Genomic DNA, 21,595 nt, shown 5'->3' on the forward strand with positions numbered 1-21,595 from the left:
GAACGGTTTATGGGATGATGGGAATAGACTGCTCAAGAGTGAGTGTCCCCAACAATGGGGTTAACTGAAAAGTCAACACTGAGGAATGTCCTACTAAGTAATTACAAAAGCACCCAGATGACTAGGCTTTCTTGCCAACCCCTGTTAATAATCAGTGCTCATAATGAAGAAGAATCCATAGGTCTTTAAGGTTAAGGTCTCCAGGAACCTTGCTTCAAGGAGCAGTGTTCAGTGAGGGGAGGTTGAGATTTGAAATGCTGTTACGCTACTGCCCCCCTGTGACTAAATGTATTGTTGCATTCAAGCAGGTTCATATACTGTACTGATTTCAAGATAAAAACAAAACAGTTTAGTTTGCTCTGTTTAAATAACAATAATAATAAAAATGTGTTTAAATTATTAAACAGTGTTGCTGTTGTTTGTTTATTTTATTTAAAGGACAATGTGCAGTTACATTAAAAAGTTGGCTGTAGCAGATTAAGCACTAGTTTCCATCTGTAGTCCACAGATAATAAAATAACAGAACAAAGTTAAAATTACATACAAATACATAGTACAAAATGCATAGTGCTGTGTCATCAAATTACAAGTCTTATAAAAGTGCTGAATTATAAAATGCAACAGTTTTTAATAATAATATTTAGGCATTAATCAGGAATAAAAAATGTGACAAGTATACGACCGTTCCAGGAGGGTAATTGGGAATGCAAAAAAATAAAAATACTTAATACATACCTAAAAACATCAATTTGATGCATTTTGAGAGATAAAAATCAAGCAGACTTAAAAGACAGTATCAATGTATAATAAAATATCTATCTATACATGGTCATGTTATGCTATATAAGCAGGGTTGGGAGGCTTACTTTTAAATTGTATTCTTCTGATACAGTTTCCCGTTACTTGTTAAAAAAAAAAGTAGTTATTAACGTAATCCAATCACCATACTATTAAAATAATGTAACTTGGACAGTAACAGTGGACCCCAACTATTTGCAGGGGTAGAGACCGGCCAGGACCGCGAATAATAAAAATCCATGTGTGATTCACACCCAAACAACAAACGTGCAGTCCCCATGGGGACTTGTTTATGGGGTGCACCTGTCTCATTTTCAAAATGACGGAAATCCATCCCCACGACGGAGAACTTTAACTCCTGTGTTAGCGTGAGCAGGACTACTGTGAAAGTTTGCATTGTTGTTTTTTTAATTGTCAGGGGGCCCATTGCATACTTTGGTGGTTTCATGAAAAGGTTGACTGAGAAAGAAAGGTTTAGGAAGGTTGCACTCGTCCCGTAACGTCCTGTTTGTTAACTCAGAGTGTAGATGCACCGTACAAATATTGTTAAAGGGGATGGGGCAGCGTCATTAAGAAGTTTACATATCAAGCGGATATAAGAGTACCTGATCAGGTTGTTGAAGCTTAGTATACTGTATTTTGCAAGTATGTTACAGGGGTAATGTCACACAATGTAACAACAACAATAATGTTAATCAGTTCGAACATTAAATATATTGTATTTGTAGTGTATTCAATTAAATATAGGTTGAACATGATTTGCAAATCATTTGAATTCTGTTTTTATTTGTTAAACAAAATCCCAACTTCATTGGAATTTGGGTTTGTATAGAAGATTGACTCGCTCGTGACTTCTAACTATTTTGTTAACATTGGGATTTTTAACTACATTGTTGCAATATGCCTGGCGGAAAAGGAGCTGACGAAATTGAGGAGATAAAATCTTCTCTTGCAAAACTCAAAGAAATGTTCCCCAAAATACTTGAAATGAAAAAGAGCATCGAGCCACTTCTTCGTTACATGTATCCAGATTAAACCGCGCTGCGGCCCTTGGGCGAGAGCTGCGGCCAGCACAAGTGCAGTTGATTCTGACCAAGTTTCAGCGAACGAGACTGTCGAACGGCAAGTGACAACTCGGAGATTTGGGATTAATTGTGGATCCAGCGCACATTCAGATGTGCTTTTTGCTTCCAGCTGGGGGGACACAACCACCGGCAGTTCTGATCAGGTTTGTTGACAGGAAAAAAAAGATTGCTCTTTTGAGAGATAGCTACAAGCTTCAAGGTAAACATGTCTACGTCAATGAAAATCTCACAAAACAAAATGTTGACATTGCCAGAAGGGCGTGACAATTGAGAAAGAATGGATTTATTGAGAACACATGGACAAAAGACTGTCGGATCTTCATCCAAACAAAAGAAGACTCATCTTCTCAAAAGAAAATACGGATCGTGAAAAAAGTGGATGAATTGCCGGAGTTTGAGAGACAATAACTGCTATCAGTAACTCACATCATTAAATTGTGGATTATGTCGTACCCAAATTTAATTTTTGTAACATATTACTAATTAACCCAAAATTGGAGCTGTCATGATTTGAATCATGTAAATATAGCATATGATTACTTGCTGACACTGCCATGGTTAACTCTTGTTTATACACCTGCATTGATAACATGTATTGCTGTTCCTGTAAGAATGTAAATATTGTCTGGCTCTATTTCTGTTTGGACATTTGTTGTAACATGCAAGGCTGTCGTGATAAGGTTGTATTGTTGCTGCACTGTATCTGCTGTAAATAGTTACAATGGGGTTGGTGAACATGGTTCCGGGATGCGGTTAGCGGGGGCTATTCCGCCGGGTGGGCTGGCCTTGGTGAGCGCTCAGAAGTATCAAGATCTAAGCATCATCGGATGCTGGCAACAGTAGTGGCTGAACTGACCAGAATGGAGTGAACATTGCTGTGGACGCAATGGGCAGAATGCAAGCCGATCTACTCTTCTGGAAGCCAAAACATGTGTGAATGCTGATCCAAGGTCAGCAAAGACGTTACTGGTGAACAAGCATGCGCTCGCCTTGACTCCTTGCCTGGTTGGGTGGGCCTGTTGGTGGCGTCTGGGAACCGATTTACCAATTCCAAATGATTGGTACTAGCTGCAACTTACACACAGACATTACTCAAGATGAACTGAGCAAGGAGTGTGCAGACTTAAGTCTGGGATTGATAACGATATGAATCAATGACTATCATAATCAATGAATATGACTGATGCGCATAGTAAGATTCGATGGGCACGGGTTACTAATAAGCCATGGCTTCTACCCGTCAGCCCTTCTTTCGCATGTCAATGTTGCAAATGATATTATGTGATCGATGTAACCTGTAATAATGTGTCCGAAAGGAAAAAAATAATAAAACAAAACAAAACAAGATTAAAAACATACATAAGAATGATTTTAAAATGACCCAAAAAAGGATGTGGGGGAAGAACACAACACGTTGGCTGTTAGACACGTTACTGTACATACTGTACATTTACTGAAAGCACAGTTTGTGTTTCTTCACAAGTGACATCTTAGGCATCTTATCTAATGTACAAAGATGGGCATTAAGCTATAGGCCTTGAAGTTGTCCCTCTGAAGAAATCGTGGCTTGACTTGGACTGGAGGCTGGCCTGAGCGGAGTCAGGCTGACTAAGCTGAAAAATGCTCAGCACACAAACGCGTAATGACACAAGCAAATCTGGCATGTAGTACATGTACATTAATATTTTCAGTATGCATATGTACCGCTAACGTGCACCTCTGCATACATACATACATCCATTTTCCCATAACATGCAAATATTATACATATACAGTCAAGCCCAGATATCTATTCATTTTGGCAAAGGGTATGAATAATTTTGGACGTGCCACTTTTTGTTCAAAGGTATATAAAATCTGATAAATATTTTTTTCCCACAGTGATGCCTCTTGTACAACATCCTATTATCTACTGGGAGACACCGGTGTCATTGCCATTCCAGGAAAAAACTTACTGCTTGAAGTAACTTTAAATCAAATTTTGCCGGGGGTATGAATAATTTCGGGCTTGATTGCACATTATGTATTATACATACTGTAAAAAAATATACACATGCACTTTGCATATAGTATTTTTATTGTTGTGTCATGCATACCATAGCACACCCAGCCCACATGGGCTTACAAAACACCAAAACACCAAAATAACCTGGTATGAAAACCAAAAATAAAAAATTAAACCAACAAAAACTTACAACAAAAATATTGTGTTTTCTTTTCCAAGCTTTAGATATAAAATTTGCAATTACAAAAACATCAAAATCCAAAAGCCATTTAATTTTAATATTTTCCTCATCTGGTCAGCAGAACATTTCATTTCATTCATATGTGGGGGTGTGTGTGTGTATGTATGTATGTATGTGTATATATATATATATATATATATATATATATATATATATGTCTCAGTCAAAATCTAATAGCATTAGCATATAAATCATTGTTTATTCCAACATTTCATTGTTTATTCCAACAATGTATATAAGTATGGAGGTAGACAGCAGATAATGATGCACAGAGCTATCATACAGAACTTTATCATGTTAATCCTGTCAATCTCTCACTGACCTCCCATAGCTTATTTGCCAGGGCATCATCTCGGCCTTTGTGTCCCACCTGTTGCAGAGCACAGCTGGAAAAGTAGCGCCCACTAAGCGTCTCGATGCCCTCTTGGAGGGCACAGTACAGGGTGGTCTGGGAGCCACCCTTAGGGTCCAGAAAAAAAAGCTTGGCAAAGGGAATCATCAGGATCTGCTGCCACAGGCTAATATTGCGGCATAATTCAGTGTAGATAATCCCTGCCAAGAACAGAAATCATAAAATGTAGCTAGTGATTGGAATATTAATTTGCTACAAATATTTAGGTTTTGCAAATAAATGTTTTGAATTTCAGTCCAGCTGAACATGACAGTATTTGGAATTGATATGAGTACAGTAGTTGTTGATGAAGTTTAATGCATCAAACTTGTATTTTGTTGTTTACAGGTATCACTGTCATCAATTATTGGTAAATACAGCATAGCATATCAAAAGTAAGATGTAAAATGGGAAATTTTAAATCATTATGTGTCAGCTGAATAAATTCAGTTTCTGCCCGACACAAGAGCGCCTGACACAAGATGTATGAACCACTGCGTTTAAAGTTCTTTATTGTCTTGAGTTAGATGGCATGTTGGATTTGGCAGATGTTGTTCATCTGTTTTTGTGCTCACTATGTTTTCCTTCCACATCTAGTATAGGCCCTAAACACCTTCTCAGGAGGCTGGAGCAACCATCCCCTAAGGTGAACTCACTCCGCACCAGGTTTTGGGTCACCAAACTTTCCGGCTGCACATAAGACAGCTTTATATTTGCTGCCACGGAGGAGACATCAAGTTTTATGTGGGGGTTTTGGGGCATTTACAGCCAAACATAACCTTTAAGTCAATCTGAGGTCTAATTAAGAGTAAAAAAAAGAAAGAGCACAATTATCGCAATGAGTTAACACAGAGCCAATGATGGTCATGTATCGTAAGAAGCACAACACTGATCTGTCCGTTCATTCATGCTGAGACGGTTTGCATAATGTACGTTACTAAAGGCAGATTTTCTCCAAAAATTGTGTGCGTAACTTGAAAAGTTGGTAAAAAAAAGGGTCATTCACAAGTCGAGGTTCCACTGTAATTGGATAAGAGGTGAACCGCCATGATTTTGTTCAAATGGAATCAAACAAAGATCACAGTAGTGCACAAGTGCAAGTGTCACTAACCTGGGTGGAGGCTGTAGCAAGTCACTCTTGAGCACTCCAACTTGTTAGCAAGTTCTCTGGTGAACAGCACATTACACAGCTTGCTGTCGCAGTACGCCTGAAACGTGTGCCAGATCGAAAGGTCTGTCCCCAAATCTTGTTTGGAAGCCATCAAGGAGAAATGAATATTGCCAAGCCGGTGGAGAAGAGCGGACACATTTACGATGCGACTGGGTCCACATTGCTGCAATTTTTCCAGGAGAAGGTTGGTGAGCAGGAAGTGACCAAGATGGTTGACCCCAAGCGCCATGCTATAACCATCCTCTGTGCATCCAGAACCCATCAGACCTGAAAAATATACAATGCAGTGAAAAGTATTTGCCCCTTCCTGACTTCTGCTTTTTTTTTATCTATCATAATACAGCACAATATTTCACAAAGACAGCAAAAGTAAATAAAAATGCAGCTTCTTTTTTTTTTTTTATTATGATACCATAAATCAACAATGAACTCATGTATTGAGATGAATGAAATTGCTTGAATAATACTACTCATGACGTTCAGCCAAATATTTGCCTTGAGTAACCTTTTGAAGAGTTCAGTCATTTTGCATAGCTATAGATGGACCCGCTGAACCCAAGTTTAATCCTTTAAACTGGAAGTTCGTGGCATAATCTTTGTACTACATAATATCTATATATTGTACTGTCTACTTAAGTTAACATATTGACTTCATTTCAAGCCTTTAAGAAAATGTCTATTAACCAGCTATTACAATTTGTGAATTTTAAAGTTGTTTTTTTAAGTCTTAGAAAATAGACATTTTTTGTTTAAAAAGTTGAACAAAAAGTGCAAGGAGTTCACAGTTTAAGGTGCATGTCTTATAAATGTAGAGTAAATGGGATTGCTCAAAAAAGCAGATTTATTTAATAGCGACTCAGAACTAATGCCTCCACTAAACCTGAGCACCTCTAGGGGCACCACGTCTGTTTTTCAGTTAGAGAAGTGGATAAATAATGAAAAAAAACTGATTTGATTGATTGATTGATTGATTGATTTGACCAGAAAAGAGGTTAATACCTTTTATTTAAGCACACCCATACTATGTAATAACCGATATGGACAACAAAGGGTTTCCATACTACGGGGAAGTTAAAAGAATGAAGGAAAATAAATGGGAACTATGAGAACGAACTGGGAATCTAAACGGGTAGTAACTACGGAAATTTGGCGGACCTTATCAAACGCACAAAGTTAGAGGTTGCTACCCAAATTTGATATGCACCAACTTTGAATGCTCTAGTATATTCTGCTCTTGCACTTAAAACTCGTAACAGCTAGGGGAAAAGGGGGGGGTCGAACGATTTGCAGGTGAAGAAAAAAGGAGAAAGAAGAAAAAAAACTGAAGAAGGTGGGTGCAGCTCAAAGTGGCTGTGGGTTGAAAACCAAATTGGACTGTTCAGGTGGCATCACCGCGTGATACTCGCATGGTCAAAGACAACCAAACAAAAGATGCTGCTCAGCTGGCACCTCACGAATAAGGTTGGGGAATCCAAGTCCAGAAATTAAAAACCCTGAAACAGTTTGGCTTTAGCCACAGGTGCTTCTAATCAGCAGGTGGAGACAAGCTCGTAGAAGCACTTAGGCTAAAGCCAATCTATGGCAGGGTGTTTACTTTCTGGACCTGGATTCCCCAACCCTGCAAAATATCCGAGCTGCGGATGGTTGCACGGTAAGACTGTCACGCTTGTTGTGATAGCTGACCTGATTCCTGGTCGGCAAAAACCCCAAAATAAAATGGAGGGGGAAAAAAAAGATTTTACAGCTTTTGGAAAGGAGTTACGAACGAGTTTCGTTCTTATGCAAGCGACGTAGCCCGAATTTCCACGTTGGTCAGATTTCCCCACTTAAGTCGAAATTTACATCAAAACACTTTGTACAGTAATTTTAAATAACATACTTGCGCCACCCGGAAGATGCCAGAACCAATATTTCATGTTTTTGCACGGACATTTATTGCTGACGGACGACAAAGCGGAGCTAATGGAAACTTAAACACGGAAATGTGATGCGCCTGCTCGATGGACGTCCGTTGCTGGAGGTAACAACAACATTACTTTAAATAAACAAAAACGAAGGTGCTACGAACAAGGCACGGGCGTCGTAAAGTCGAAACGTTGTAGGTCGCGCACGTTGTAACTCTCGAGGACTTCCTGTACAAACTTTCGGAGTGTTTGAGTCCCAAACAAACCACACATTTTGTTGTCGAGGTAGTTTTCTCCAATATTTTATTTATAATTTTCAAAGTTTTCAATAACAAATTAAAAAACAAAAACAATACAAAAAAAAACAAGTTCCAAACAAGCCACACATTTTGTTGTCTAGATAGTTTTGACCCATAAAGCTATGAAAACATTCTTAAGCATTTAAAGTCTAGTGTTGTTACACATTTTGTTGTCTAGATAGTTTTGACCCATAAAGCTATGACAATGTTCTTAAGCATTTAAAGTCCAGTGTTGTTTTGGGGTTTTATTATGTGAATGCAAAATTCAAGAATAGCTCTTTGTAGACGGTTCTGTGAAATGTGATCATTTGATGTACTTGAGCAATCTTACCAGCATTGTTGATAAGAATGTCCACTCTGGGCTCAGTTTCCAAGATGGTTTCAGCAAAACTGCGTACAGACTGAAAACTTGCAAGATCCAACTGCATGAACACAACCTGATTGTTCCCACTCTTCTAGAAAACAAGAAGGCTGTGAGGCTTTGAGTGAAAATTCATCAAAATTGGATTACTTTTACTTTCGATTGACACTGTCAAAATGTTAAATATTCAAAAGTATGTTTATTTAGACAGACAAAATAACATCCTTCAATACAATGCATTGCATTTCACAGTAAAAATATGTTAATTACTTGCACATAAAAGTGTAGCAGTTCCTTACTCGGCGAATGTCAAACACAGCAGCTTCAGCTTTCTTCTTGTTACGGCAGGCTAAAATGACCCTGGCACCTCTGTTGGCCAATTCCAGAGCTGTAGCTTTGCCAATACCAGTGTTGCCTCCTGAAAGCAAATAACATTATATTACATAACATTGACAAAAAATATCCATCCATCCATCATCTACCGCTTTTTCGGGGTTGGGTCGCGGGGGCAGCAGCTTTAGCAGGGAAGCCCAGACTTCCCTCTACCCAGCCACATCAGCCAGCTCCTCCGACGGGATCCCAAGGCGTTCCCAGGCCAGCCGAGAGACGTAGTCTCTCCAGCGTGTCCTGGGTCGTCCCCGGGGCCTCCCGCCGGTGGGACATGCCCGGAACACCTCCCCAGGGAGGCGTCCAGGAGGCATCCAAACCAGATGCCCGAGCCACCTCAACTGGTTCTTCTCAACGCGGAGGAGTAGCGGCTTGACACTGAGTCCCTCCCGGATGACCTAGCTTCTCACCCTATCTCTAAGGAGAGCCCGGCTACCCTGCGGAGAAAACTCATTTCGACCCACAGCTTGTGACCATAGGTGAGGGCAGGAACGTAGATCGACCGGTAAATCAAGAGCTTTGCCCTTAGGCTCAGCTCCTTCTTTACCACAACGGACTGATACAGCGTCCGCATCACTGCAGACGCTGCACCGGTCCGCCTGTCGATCTCCCACTCCAACCTACCCTCACTCGTGAACAAGACCCCGAGTTACTTGAACTCCTCCACTTAGGGGCAGGATCTCATCCCCGACACGGAGAGGGCACTCCACCCTTTTTCGACTGAGGACCACGGTCTCGGATTTGGAGGTGCTGATCTTCATCCCAACCGCTTTACACTCGGCCGCGAACTGCTCCAGTGAGAGTTGGAGATCACGGCTTGAAGAAGCCAGCAGCACCACATCATCTGCAAAAAGCAGAGATGCAATGTTGAGGCCACCAAACCGGACCCCCTTAACGCCTCGGCTACGCCTAGAAATTCTGTCTATAAAAGTTATGAACAGAATCGGTGACAAAGGGCAACCTTGGCGGAGTCCAACCCTCACAGGAAACGAATTTGACTTATTGCCGGCAATGCGAACCAAACTCGGTCGTAAAGGGACCGTAATAGCCCGTATCAAGGGGCTCGGTACCCGATACTCCCGAAGCACCCCCCACAGGACTCCCCGAGGGACACGGTCAAATGCCTTCTCCAAGTCCACAAAGCACATGTGGACTGGTTGGGTGAACTCCCACGCACCCTCGAGGACCCTGCCGAGGGTGTAGAGCTGCTCCTCCTGAATCCGAGATTCGACTTCCCGACGGACCCTCCTCTCTAGCACCCCTGAATAGACCTTACCTGGGAGGCTGAGAAGTGTGATCCCTCTAAAGTTGGAATACACCCTCCGGTCCCCCTTCTTAATTGGCAGACCGGGGTGGTGGTCCCCCTTCTTAAAAAGGGGGACCACCACCCCGGTCTGCCAATCCAGAGGCACTGTCCCCGATGTCCACGCGATGTTGTAGAGGCGTGTCAACCACGACAGCCCCACAACATGCAGAGCCCTTAGGAACTCCGGGCGGATCTCATCCACCCCTGGGGGCCCTGCCACCGAGGAGCTTTCCAACCACCTCAGTGACTTCGACCCCAGAGATAGGGGAGCCCACCTCAGAGTCCCCAGACCCTGCTTCCTCAAAGGAATTGAGGAGATCTTAGAAGTATTCTTCCCACCGATTCACGACGTCCCGAGTCGAGGTCAGCAGCACCCCATCTCCACTATACACAGTGTTAATGGCGCACTGCTTTCCTCTCCTGAGATGCCGGATGGTGGACCAGAATTTCTTCGAAGCCGCCCGGAAGTCGTTTTCCATGGCCTCACCAAACTCCTCGCATGTCCGAGTTTTTGCCTCAGCGACCGCCGAAGCCGCCTTCCGCTTGGCCAACCGGTACCTGTCAGCAGTCTCCGGAGTTCCACAGGCCAAAAAGGCCCAATAGGACTCCTTCTTCAGCTTGACGGCATCCCTTACCGCTGGTGTCCACCAGCGAGTTTGAGGATTCCCGCCACGACAGGCACCAACCACCTTATGGCCACAGCTCCGATCGGCCGCCTTAATAATGGAAGCGCGGAACATGGTCCACTCGGACTCAATGTTCCCGCTTCCCTCAGGACAAGGGAGAAGTTCTGCCGGAGGTGGGTGTTGAAACTCTTTCTGACAGAGGATTCTGCCAGACGTTCCCAGCAGACCCTCACAATACGTTTGGGTCTGCCCGGTCGGACCAGCATCTTACCCCGCCATCGGAGCAAACACACCACCAGGTGGTGATTATTTGACAGCTCCGCCCCTCTCTTCACCCGAGTGTCCAACACATACGGCCGCAAATCCGATGACACGACTACAAAGTCGATCATCGAACTGCGGCCTAGGGTGTCTTGGTGCCAAGTGCACATATGGACACCCTTGTGTTTGAACATGATGTTCGTTGTGGTCAGTCCGTGGCGAGCACAGAAGTCCAATAAGAAAACACCGCTCTGGTTTTGATCGGGCGGGCCGTTCCTCCCAATCACACCCCTCCCGGTCTCATTGTCATTACCCGCGTGAGCGTTGAAGTCCCCCAGCAGAACGAGGGAGTCCCCAGGGGGAGCGCTCTCCAGCACACCCTCCAAGGACTCCAGAAAGGGTGGGTACTCTGAGCTGCTGTTCGGTGCATAAGCACAAACAACAGTCAGGACCTGTCCCCTCACCCGAAGGCGGAGGGAGGCTACCCTCTCATTCACCGGGGTAAACCCCAACGTACAGGCGCCTAGCCAGGGGGCAATGAGTATGCCCACACCTGCTCTGCGCCTCTCACCTTGGGCAACTCCAGAGTGGAAGAAGTGTCCAGCCCCTCTCGAGAGGATTGGTACCAGAACCCAAACCGTGTGTGGAGGTGAGTCAGACTATATCTAGTCGGAACTTCTCATCAGCCTCGCACACCAGCTCGGGCTCTTTCCCTGCCAGAGAGGTGACATTCCATGTCTCCAGAGCTAGCTTCAGTAGCCGGGGTCGGACCGCCCTTTGGCTGCCACACAACTCACTGCGCACCCGACCCCTTTGGCCCCTCCCACCGGTGGTGAGCCCATGGGAAGGGGGACCTACGTTGCCTTTTCGGGCTGTGCCCGGCCGGGCCCCACGGGTACAGGCCCGGCCACCAGACGCTCGCCTTCGAGCCCCACTTCCATGCCTGGCTCCAGAGGGGGGCCCCGGTGACCCGCGTCCGGGCAAGGGAAACGAAGATCCAAAGTTTGTGTTCATCATTGGGGTCTTTTGAGCCATGCTTTGTCTGGTACCTCACCTAGGACCTGTTTGCCATGGGTGACACTACCAGGGGCATGAAGCCCCAGACAATATAGCTCCTAGGCTCATTGGGACACGCAAACCCCTCCACCACGAAAAGGTGATGACTCACGGAGGGGTGACAAAAAAATATTGTTCCCTAAATACAGTGCCGTGAAAAAGGGTTTCTCCACACTCAAATTGTTACTTTTTTGCATAGTTTCCCCATGCACTTCAATTATAGAATTTACAGTTTAAAAAACACTTTATTTTGCCATATGTTATCCATCCATCCATAATCTGAACTGCTCATAGATCTAATTATATATGTTGTAATAATCAGAATAAAAATAACCCCGACTTCACTGACCGGCTTCAATCTGATGTCACTCGAGAATGGTGGCCTTCATGGAGACAGACTTTGAATGGTAAAACATAATTTACAAGATTATTGACGATCTTCATTTTTATTATTACATTAATTTAAATGTTTAAAATAACTTTACATAACACAACGAGCTTGCCAAAAGAACGAACTTCACTGTTTGCATCAACTTTTCAGACTTTTTTAAGTCATACAAAGGTTATATTGTACATATATATATATATATATATATATATATATATATATATATATATATATATATATATATATATATATATATATATATATATATATATATATATATATATATATATATACACACACATTATGAATATATACATTATATATAATCATGTATCCACTGTGAAGCGTCTTTGAGTGTCCAGAAAAGCGCCATATAAATCGAATATGCCGCAGATAAATTAATGTATTCACGCTATGATACAAAGAAAGTGGCAACGTAAGATGGCCGCCAAGGAACTTCCGGTGGCTTCACTTCTCCCGACGGCGAGTAAACTGCATTGACGGTCCATTCATATGCAAGTCCGTGGTCTACACAGAGAGCTCTCACAACACTAAATGCGTGAAATGTAACTGTACACGATACGTAGTAATGTAATGTCTTAGCAAATTTGTTTAAATTAGTGTACTAAAAAATATTCATGTTAAAGTTTTTTTTTTTAACTGCTTCCTGTGTAGTTTTCAAACCCATGTAGGAAAAAGACGCTTGATACGAAAACATCACCTGTCACGATGACCGTCTTCCCCATCAGCTTCACTGGACTCAAGCACCTCACCCCTCTAAACACGCAATAATATAATAAGACATAGCAGGCGACGACTATCGCCACGAAGCCCAGCAGTGCCAACATCACTGTGCGGTACTATCACGCTTGCATGTCGACGTAAATAAAGTAGTTCCGGTTACAATATTCAAATTAAAATGTATTAACGTTGAATATTATCTTGACAATTCCGAACATATGGACATTTCTGATATTTCCCCAATGCAACGCAATGCGAATTCTTCCTTTATATGGTGACAACTAACCGCATATTGTATTGCTTGTGGCGAACGTACAAACCAGTGGTTTGAAACCAGGCAGATTGTTATAGTACTCAAACTACACACTTCATCATCAGAATCCATCCATCCATTTTCTTAACCGCTCATTCCGCACAAGGGTTCATCATCAGAATAATCCTCACAAATCACATTATTCCAATGCTTTTGAATGAGTGGAGAGCGTAATTTCGCCATTTTGACTTGTGACGTAAGGTCGAGATTGTCAATATGCGTCATGAGTACTTTTGAATAACACGCTTTATTTGACTTTGGATGACACTGGGTAGGCTTCGCGCACTTGCATTAATGAGACAGAAGATGTCGCTATTTATCTACATCACAGAAAGTAAAAGTCATAAGGGCACGAGTCCAACAGATAATAGCAAAAACGATACAGCATGCATGGATAAAAAAAGAAAAAGTGACATGTGTGCATCTGTATTGGGGATAGACGAGTTAAACGTAATATTGCCTTAAGGTTTGCCACTTTTCTCTGAGTTACAAGTTTTAGACAGTACACACACACGCACACACACAGACACACTTTTGGGGGATATAAATTGTATTCAGTTTTTTTAATTTAAGATAACATAAACACAAACACTGCCAGTGCTAAGACATTTTCACACAAATACACAGCTAAATACACTCGTACAGTAAAAATCAAGAAAGGTCCAATAGTCCAAAATGAGATGCACAGTTTCTACAAATCAATCCCTTGTGGTCACAGGTCGAGTTCCCTTCTGCTTGATATAGTCAATAAAAGGTCCCCAGATTTTTATAAATTTGTCACGACAATCAGAAAGGCGATACCAAATCTCTTCCAGATATAAACAAGACACCATATCATTCAGCCATTTACAATAATTGGGAGGCGTAGTGGACTTCCATTCTCTCAAAATGACCCTCTTCGCAATGATCATGCCAAACATGATGGCTTGCCGGGCTGACTGGGAGCATGACAAAGTGTGAGGTGAACAGCAAAGTATCACAGTCAAAACATCAGGTGTTATAGGTTTCTTATACAGTGCTGCTCAAAAGTTTGTGAACCTCTTGAGGAATTTGGACTTTCCAATTGTTCCAACCTGATTTTGTTGTTCAATCTGAACCATTACATTTTGTATGAAATAACAGGTGTAGGTTTATCAATTCAATTGTTGTTTTTTTTGTTTTGTTTTTTAAATCAACTGTGTAATCAAAACTAAATTAAAAATAGTTTTTGGTCAATTAATGTAGGTGCAAAAGTAAGTGAACTCTGAGCTGCATTGTTTAAAACAAGCAGTCAAGTAGGATCAGTTAGGACAAACTGGTAGCTAAACTAACCACTGAAATGGACCAATGAAATGAGAGAGGTTAAGTGAAGAAATTGTACATCACTGACTGAAGCAGAGACAAAACCACATCACTTTAGTCGTACCCAGGTGAACCCATACAGGTCAGTCATGCTGAGAGGAAAAGAAATCTCAGGGGACCTAGGAAGTAAGTAGTGACAGCATATTTGTCTGGGGAAAGCTATAAAGTCATTTAAAAAAAATAGCTTCATCATTCCACTGTGAAGCAGATCATCTACAACTAGAGAACACTGAAAATTACTCCAATCCTGCCTAGAAGTGGATGACCTTCTAAAATATCAGCAAGACCCACAAGACAAATGATAATTCAGGTAAAAAGTCAACTCGAACATCACATCAAGGGCTTTGCAGACTTTCTTTTTGCTGCATCTGGGACACATGTGCATGCTTCAACAATCAGACGAAAAGTCGATCGACAAGGCATTCATGGAAGGCTTGCTAGGTAGAAGCCTCTACTCACAAAAAAAGATCAAAGCTGCCCATCTCAACTTTGCCAGAGAGTACTTGGACAAACCTGAAGCTTTTTGGAAGTCCCTTCTGTGGACAAATGAGTCCAAAATTGAACTGTTTGGACACAACTAAAACAGTCATGTTTGGTGAAAAGTAAACACTGCATACCAGCAAAAGAACCTTCTCCCTACAGTGAAGCAGGGTGGTGAGAATGTTAAATTCTGGGCTGGCTTTTCATCCTCAGGACCTGGACAACTCATACTCATAACTCACATAATCCAGGTAATCATGAATTCAGAGGAATATTGTGAAATCCTGGATCATAACCTGAAGCTGTTCTTTGTAAAATTACAGCCTGGTAGAAGATGGATCATGCAACATGACAATAATCCAAATCATTCCAATTTCCGTAATTCCATTCAAAAAATCCAACTTTCATAGATTATAGATTCAGGGGCCCACAATTTAAATGATTTCAAGCATTTATTTGTTTATTTTTACATTATTTGGGCTTCCGGCTCATAAAACCAATGAAAACTTTGAAATAAAGTGAAGAAATCACCATCATGCATACTTCCCAGTTTTTTGCATGGGGGAAAAAAAGATGGATGGATGGAGGGTCTTTTTAAAACGATATGTCAATCTTCAATAGTTGGTTGGATTTCCTTTGCCTTAACCACTGCCTCGTTGCAACGTGGCATTGCCTGGGGGTCCTAGAAGCCTAGGCTTTTTTTATGCTTGCTGTCAGCTCTTTGTTTTTGGGTCTGGTGGCCCTCATTTTCCTCTTGACAGAACTGTATTACAAAAGGAAAGCGAGGGCCACAATACAGTACTATCAAGAGGAAAATGAGGGCCACCAGACCCAAAAACAAAGAGCTGATAGCAAGCATCAAGAAAGCCTGGGCTTTCAGGACCTCCAGGCAATGCCACGGCCCATCGAGGCAGTGGTTATGGCAAAGGGAATCTAACCAACTATTGAAGATTGACATATCGTTTTGAAAATACCATCCATCCATCCATCTTTTTTTTCCCCCATGCAAAACACTGGGACGTGCGCGTGCGTGTGTGTGTTGGGGATCGGCGTGGATGGATCTGAGTAATGGGGGACTATCACTACCACGACTAATAAACTTTTCTAGAATACACTTTTCTAGATATACAGAGACACAAATAAATTTACAGCTAAAATAGTCAAACAATTTCTCTTCATAACACTGTGGAGAATCAGGATAATTCAATTTCACAAACAAAACAATTTTCTCCACTTTCTTTAGTGTCAAGGTCCGATTTATAAACATATAACACTAAAGGTTATCGAGTCTGTTCATCTTATTACAGATTGCTCTTGTTTTGGTTCTGAATGTGGAGATGGGATTCAGCTGCTTCTCAGTGGAGGGGCAGATTTATTCCAGGGGGGATACTGGGCTGCAGACCACCCCAAAACATAGAATAAGTCCCAAACTATTTGCCTTATAACCTTTACCAATAGCAGGTTTTCAAAAAATAACTACATTATAAAAACAATGTGTAACTACTTGTTTGCTTGATTTTACCATGTTTAACTCATTTATTGCCATCCACAAATTATCTTGGGTTTTTAATCTAACCGCTCAGTGCCATCCACGAATTAACTCAAATTTAGCATTTTTTTAATGCGCTGGACGTAGAACAACTGCATGCACGTCTCCAGAAAGTATTGAGCTTAAAAATTATTGTAATGAGGTGTGGTTGCCAGTAGATGGCAACAGTAGCTTTGATCAGAGGAGAGCCAGCATGTTGGGGGAGTAGAAAGCCCACAACGGACAAGGAAGTAGGTGGGAGCATGTGGAGGATGAACATTAGCTTAGCCATAAGAAATTTGTCAAGACGTGGGAAGCCACCGGGTGATCGTGCGTATGTTTGACACACCCGTTCAACGAATGAAGCTTCGTGGGCAAACGGCATCAAGCTAGCACGCCACATTGATCCAAAGAAGCCACATAGCAAACATCATAGGGCTGTTTAGCTGAAACGCCCCCCTCGTCAAGTCACTGGGTCATCGTGCATCTCCTGACTTTCCTCTTGCTGGGCAAACTGCATCAAGGTCGCACGCCGCAGCAAACATCACAGGGCTGGACACTTTATTCAATGTGCAATAACCTACTCTCTTTTGCAATAACCTTATTTAATTATTATTTTTTTATTTTGTAATTTTTTTATTTTCTCATCTGTGTGATGCTATTCCTGTCGGCATGCCTATTTGCTCTTATTGCTGCTGGAAATGTAAATTTCCCTGACTGAGTCATCCCAAAGGGATCAATAAAGTCAAGTCTTTACATGCTGTTATGCTCAGATTCCAGTTCAGTATTAAAAAGTATATACTTTAGTCAGAAAGCAGACCAAAGCTAGTTCTGGAAATAAAGTACATACAGTATAGCGGAGACCGGGGCTAGTTGTATCACTTTTTACACTTTTATATATTTATTGGAATCAATACATGATATATAAACAAAATGTATACCAGATGAAAGAAAGGCTTAGGTATATTTTTTGTATTCATGTCATTTTCATACTTTATGTCAGTGCAGAGTTTTAAAAGCCATCAAATAGAGGGAGTGAACATGTGACATGTTTCCCCACCAATGGGTAAGTTGTCACACTATATGGGGTAAGATGTCACATTGGATTTTGCAACTAATAAAACAAGGACAAAATTATCCTTGTTTTCCTGTTTGTTTGGTTGTTATTGTTTTTACAGCCAGAGAAATTGTTTATCATTGATCTTGAAAGTTTAGCATAGTCATTGAGCAAACTTTAACATTAAATATTATGAAATAAAGTCCTTAGGCATCGCTGGCATTTAGGTCATAGTTCTCAGCCTCAAATTCCTGTTTTGCTTCTCTTAAATTGGAAATTTGAGATTAATCTGAATAAAAATAAATGAAATAAAGCATTTCGGTTAATGGATGGATGGTTTCATCATGAAACTTAAACCAGTCCTGACATGTGGGCATACTGTAGTTCCAACAACTGGAAAATTAAATTTTTAAACAATGAACCAGAACATGGCAAATTAATTTCTTCACTCATCAGATTTTATAATCTGAAGAACAATTCTGGCATACACAAACCGAGTTGCCAGAGGTGCATTTCTCATTGGCCCATTCTTTGCGTATGTGACAACAAACCCCAAAATAACCGAGACAACTTGCCCCAAACTACCATGTTGGCTAATAATTGCTCTAGTTCAAAATTAACTTAAAACAGAGCAGTGACTGAGGCATGACAAGATGCCTGAATCTCTCCTCTAACGAGTCCACGTGATTTGCTGCTAGAATTTGTCTATGTATGATACCTGTTTCAAAATATATGAAGTATAATTTTTTTTACTTTGGGTTGTGCAAAACAGATAACTGGCAATCATGTCAGCTCACATTGTGCTATTCTCTTCTCAGACAGTACACAACCCCTGAAGAAAACTAGTATTCCACTTTTTCATGACACCCTCTGGTGGAGAAGAAAATTGCAATGTGACAACTTACTCCGTGATACAACTAGCCCCTGTCTTCCCTACTATATGGAATACAAATGAAAAAAATGATATATTATTATTTTGTATATATTTTTTGCTCTTGGTCCCAGGAGCAAAAGGCAAAATTAGGCATCATATATTAAGGCAACATTATATTTTGATATAAATATGTATGTTAATATGTAAAGAGATCGTTAAACAGAAATTGGTGGAGAAAGCACTGGGATAATGAAAGAAAATGAAGATGGTTTTAGATTCAAGACGAACTTTGAAAGGATGCAATAGATTGGAAGTGATAGAAGTTAACAAAAGTGGGAATAGCAAAACTTAGATTTGGATACACAAATTTAAACAATACACCTTTGAAAAGAACGGACATCGTACAATATCAAATATAGAGAGAAGACAAATAATAATTCGGTTGGAAAAGAATTAAGAGCATACTGACAAGCAGACAAATAAAGGACAGTGCTGGCAGTAGCATTTGATCCATGAAATATGGCCACATCACAGCTTTGTGAGAAAGCAAAAAAATTGCTTGGTTGTTTTTCTTCCAAAGGTCACTCAGGATGTACAGGATGGAATTATTTGAGTAGAATCCTCTTATTTGGACACCAGGCAGATTCCTGCTCGGTAAGTCATTGTGGATAGTTTAGCGGAACTGGTTTCTTCTTTGTGTGAATAGTTTTTGTCTGTTTCTTCTAGGACAAAGGTTGCCAATCAAGAGTACATACACAAAGATTTTTCGTTGAACCAAGACTTTTCCCCTCAGATTGTGGAATCCCTCACTATCTGGGTTGAAGATGAAGTTGGAAAGTGCATGTTTCTGTCTCTCTTCGGGTCTCTAATATAATGACATTTATTGTGTACTCAAACGTTTCATAGTCAGGCTACTGAATTATATTTAATGTTTGTGTGTTACATAGCCTACTTTTTTCAGTTTTTTCTGGTGTGTTTTCAAACAGGTTTTGCAGATAATTCATTTTTCACAGACTTTCAAGTGCTGTCTGGACTTCCTGTCATTAACTTCTTCTCTTGAACAAACCTGACTTGCTCGGATAGAATCTCAGCCATGTAGTTAATTCATAGTTGCAGACTGCCCTACCTTTACAAAACAACGCTTGTGGCAACAGACCTGCTTTTGTCACACCTCATTACCTTGCGTGCAGAGCATACAGACAAATGTGTGGAAAAAGTTAGCGTACAAAATTCCACACTTAATCAACAACTATAATTCACATTCCAGCAGGAAACTGCAGACATTTCCCAACCAACACCAAGCGTTGGATCATGATGGAGTTAAAGCAGGGGTGTCAAACGTACAGCAAAGGGGTTTAATCCTCTTTGCGAGTAATGTCGGCCCAAATAAAAAATAAAAATCTATAAATTTGTAATTTCACAAGAAATCTTCAGATGAGCAATGCAACTTGTACAACTTGTATTATTTTACACACAACCTAATATTACAGTTTGTTGAAAAAGATAAAAAAAAATTTTTTAAACAAACCTGCTGAATACGACACACATTCAGCTACTAGTAATACAAACACATAGGACATGGATTAACGTCCAAATAACTTCATTAACTGTGCCACGCAATGCATTATATATATATATATATATATATATATATATATATATATATATACACACACACACACTGTATATCCGGAACTCATACGGGCAACTCATACGGACAAAGTCTTGCGCTCCCTCTGGGGACTCCCTCTGGGGACTCCCTCGTTCTGCTGGGGGGGACTTCAACACTCACGTGGGTAATGACAGTGAGACCTGGAGGGGCGTGATTGGGAGGAACGCCATGTTCCGCGCCTCCATTGTTGAGGCGGCCAATCGGAGCTGTGGCCGTAAGGTGGTTGGTGCCTGTCGTGGCGGCAATCCTCAAACCCGCTAGTGGACACCAGCGATAAGGGATGCCGTCAAGCTGAAGGAGTCGAATTAGGCCTTTTTAACCTGTGGGATTCCGGAGGCTTCTGACAGGTACCAGCTGGTCAAGCGGAATGTAGCTTCCGCGGTCGCTGAGGCAAAAACTCGGACATGGGAGGAGTTCGGTGAGGCCATGGAAAACAACTTCCGGACGGCTTCAAAAAAATTCTGGTCCACCAACCGGCGTTTCAGGAGAGGAAAGTAGTGCGCCATTAACACTGTGTATAGTGGAGATGAGGAGAATACTTTGAAGACCTCAATTCCACGACACGTCTTCCTTTGAGGAAGCATGGTCTGGGGACTCTGAGGTGGGCTGCCCTATCTCTGGAGTCGAAGTCACTGAGGTGGTTGGAAAGCTCCTTGGTGGCAGGGCCCCGGGGGTGGATAAGATCCGCCCGGAGTTCCTAAGGGCTCTGCATGTTGTGGGGCTGTCGTGGTTGACACGCCTCTACAACATCGCGTAGACATCTGGAGTGGCAGACCGGGGTGGTGGTCCCCCTTTTTAAGAAGGGGGACCGGAGGGTGTTTTCCAACTGTAGCGGGATCACACTCCTCAGCCTCCCTGGTAAGGTCTATTCAGGGGTGCTGGAGAGGAGGGTCCGTCGGGAAGTCGAATCTCGGATTCAGGAGGAGCAGTGTGGTTTTCGTCCCAGCCGTGGAATAGTGGACCAGCTCTACACCCTCGGCAGGGTCCTCGAGGGTGCATGGGAATTCGCCCAACCAGTCCACATGTGCATTGTGGACTTGGAGAAGGCGTTTGACCGTGTCCCACGGGGAGTCCTGTGGGGGGTGCTTCGGGAGTACGGGGTACCAAGCCCCCTGATACGGGCTGTTCGGTCCCTGTACGACCGATGTCAGAGTTTGGGCCGCATTGCCAGCAGTAAGTTGAATTTGTTTCCAGTGAGGGTTAGACTCCGCCGAGGTTGCCATTTGTCACCGATTCTGTTCATAACTTTTATGGACAGAATTTCTAGGCGCAGCCGAGGCGTTGAGGGGATCCGGTTTAATGGCCTCAAC

At 42.0% G+C, this 21,595-nt stretch overlaps 1 protein-coding gene across 3 annotated transcripts in view; it reads right to left on the minus strand.

Moving 5' to 3' along the window:
• LOC147170352 (dehydrogenase/reductase SDR family member 13-like) overlaps positions 1-13,164 on the minus strand; it is a 51,661-nt gene extending 38,497 nt beyond the window's left edge. Inside the window, exons 1-5 of one of the 3 annotated variants that reach the window (XM_086080675.1) lie at positions 13,001-13,164; positions 8,555-8,673; positions 8,226-8,346; positions 5,632-5,958; positions 3,943-4,681 (exon numbers count right to left, since the gene is read on the minus strand). In XM_086080675.1, the coding sequence (XP_085936801.1) occupies positions 4,422-4,681; positions 5,632-5,958; positions 8,226-8,346; positions 8,555-8,673; positions 13,001-13,127 (954 nt within the window). In that variant the 5' untranslated portion in view covers positions 13,128-13,164 and the 3' untranslated portion in view covers positions 3,943-4,421. Of the gene's footprint in view, positions 1-3,942; positions 4,682-5,631; positions 5,959-8,225; positions 8,350-8,554; positions 8,674-13,000 lie in introns of those variants that run through there. The other 2 variants (XM_086080674.1, XR_015095580.1) reach the window with 2 other exon arrangements.
• Between the last annotated feature and the right edge of the window lie 8,431 nt (positions 13,165-21,595).

Source organism: Leptonotus elevatus, chromosome 7, assembly GCF_054856555.1.
Source record: "Leptonotus elevatus isolate MCC_2025b chromosome 7, RoL_Lele_1.0, whole genome shotgun sequence".
NCBI classification, from domain to species: Eukaryota; Metazoa; Chordata; class Actinopteri; order Syngnathiformes; family Syngnathidae; genus Leptonotus; species Leptonotus elevatus.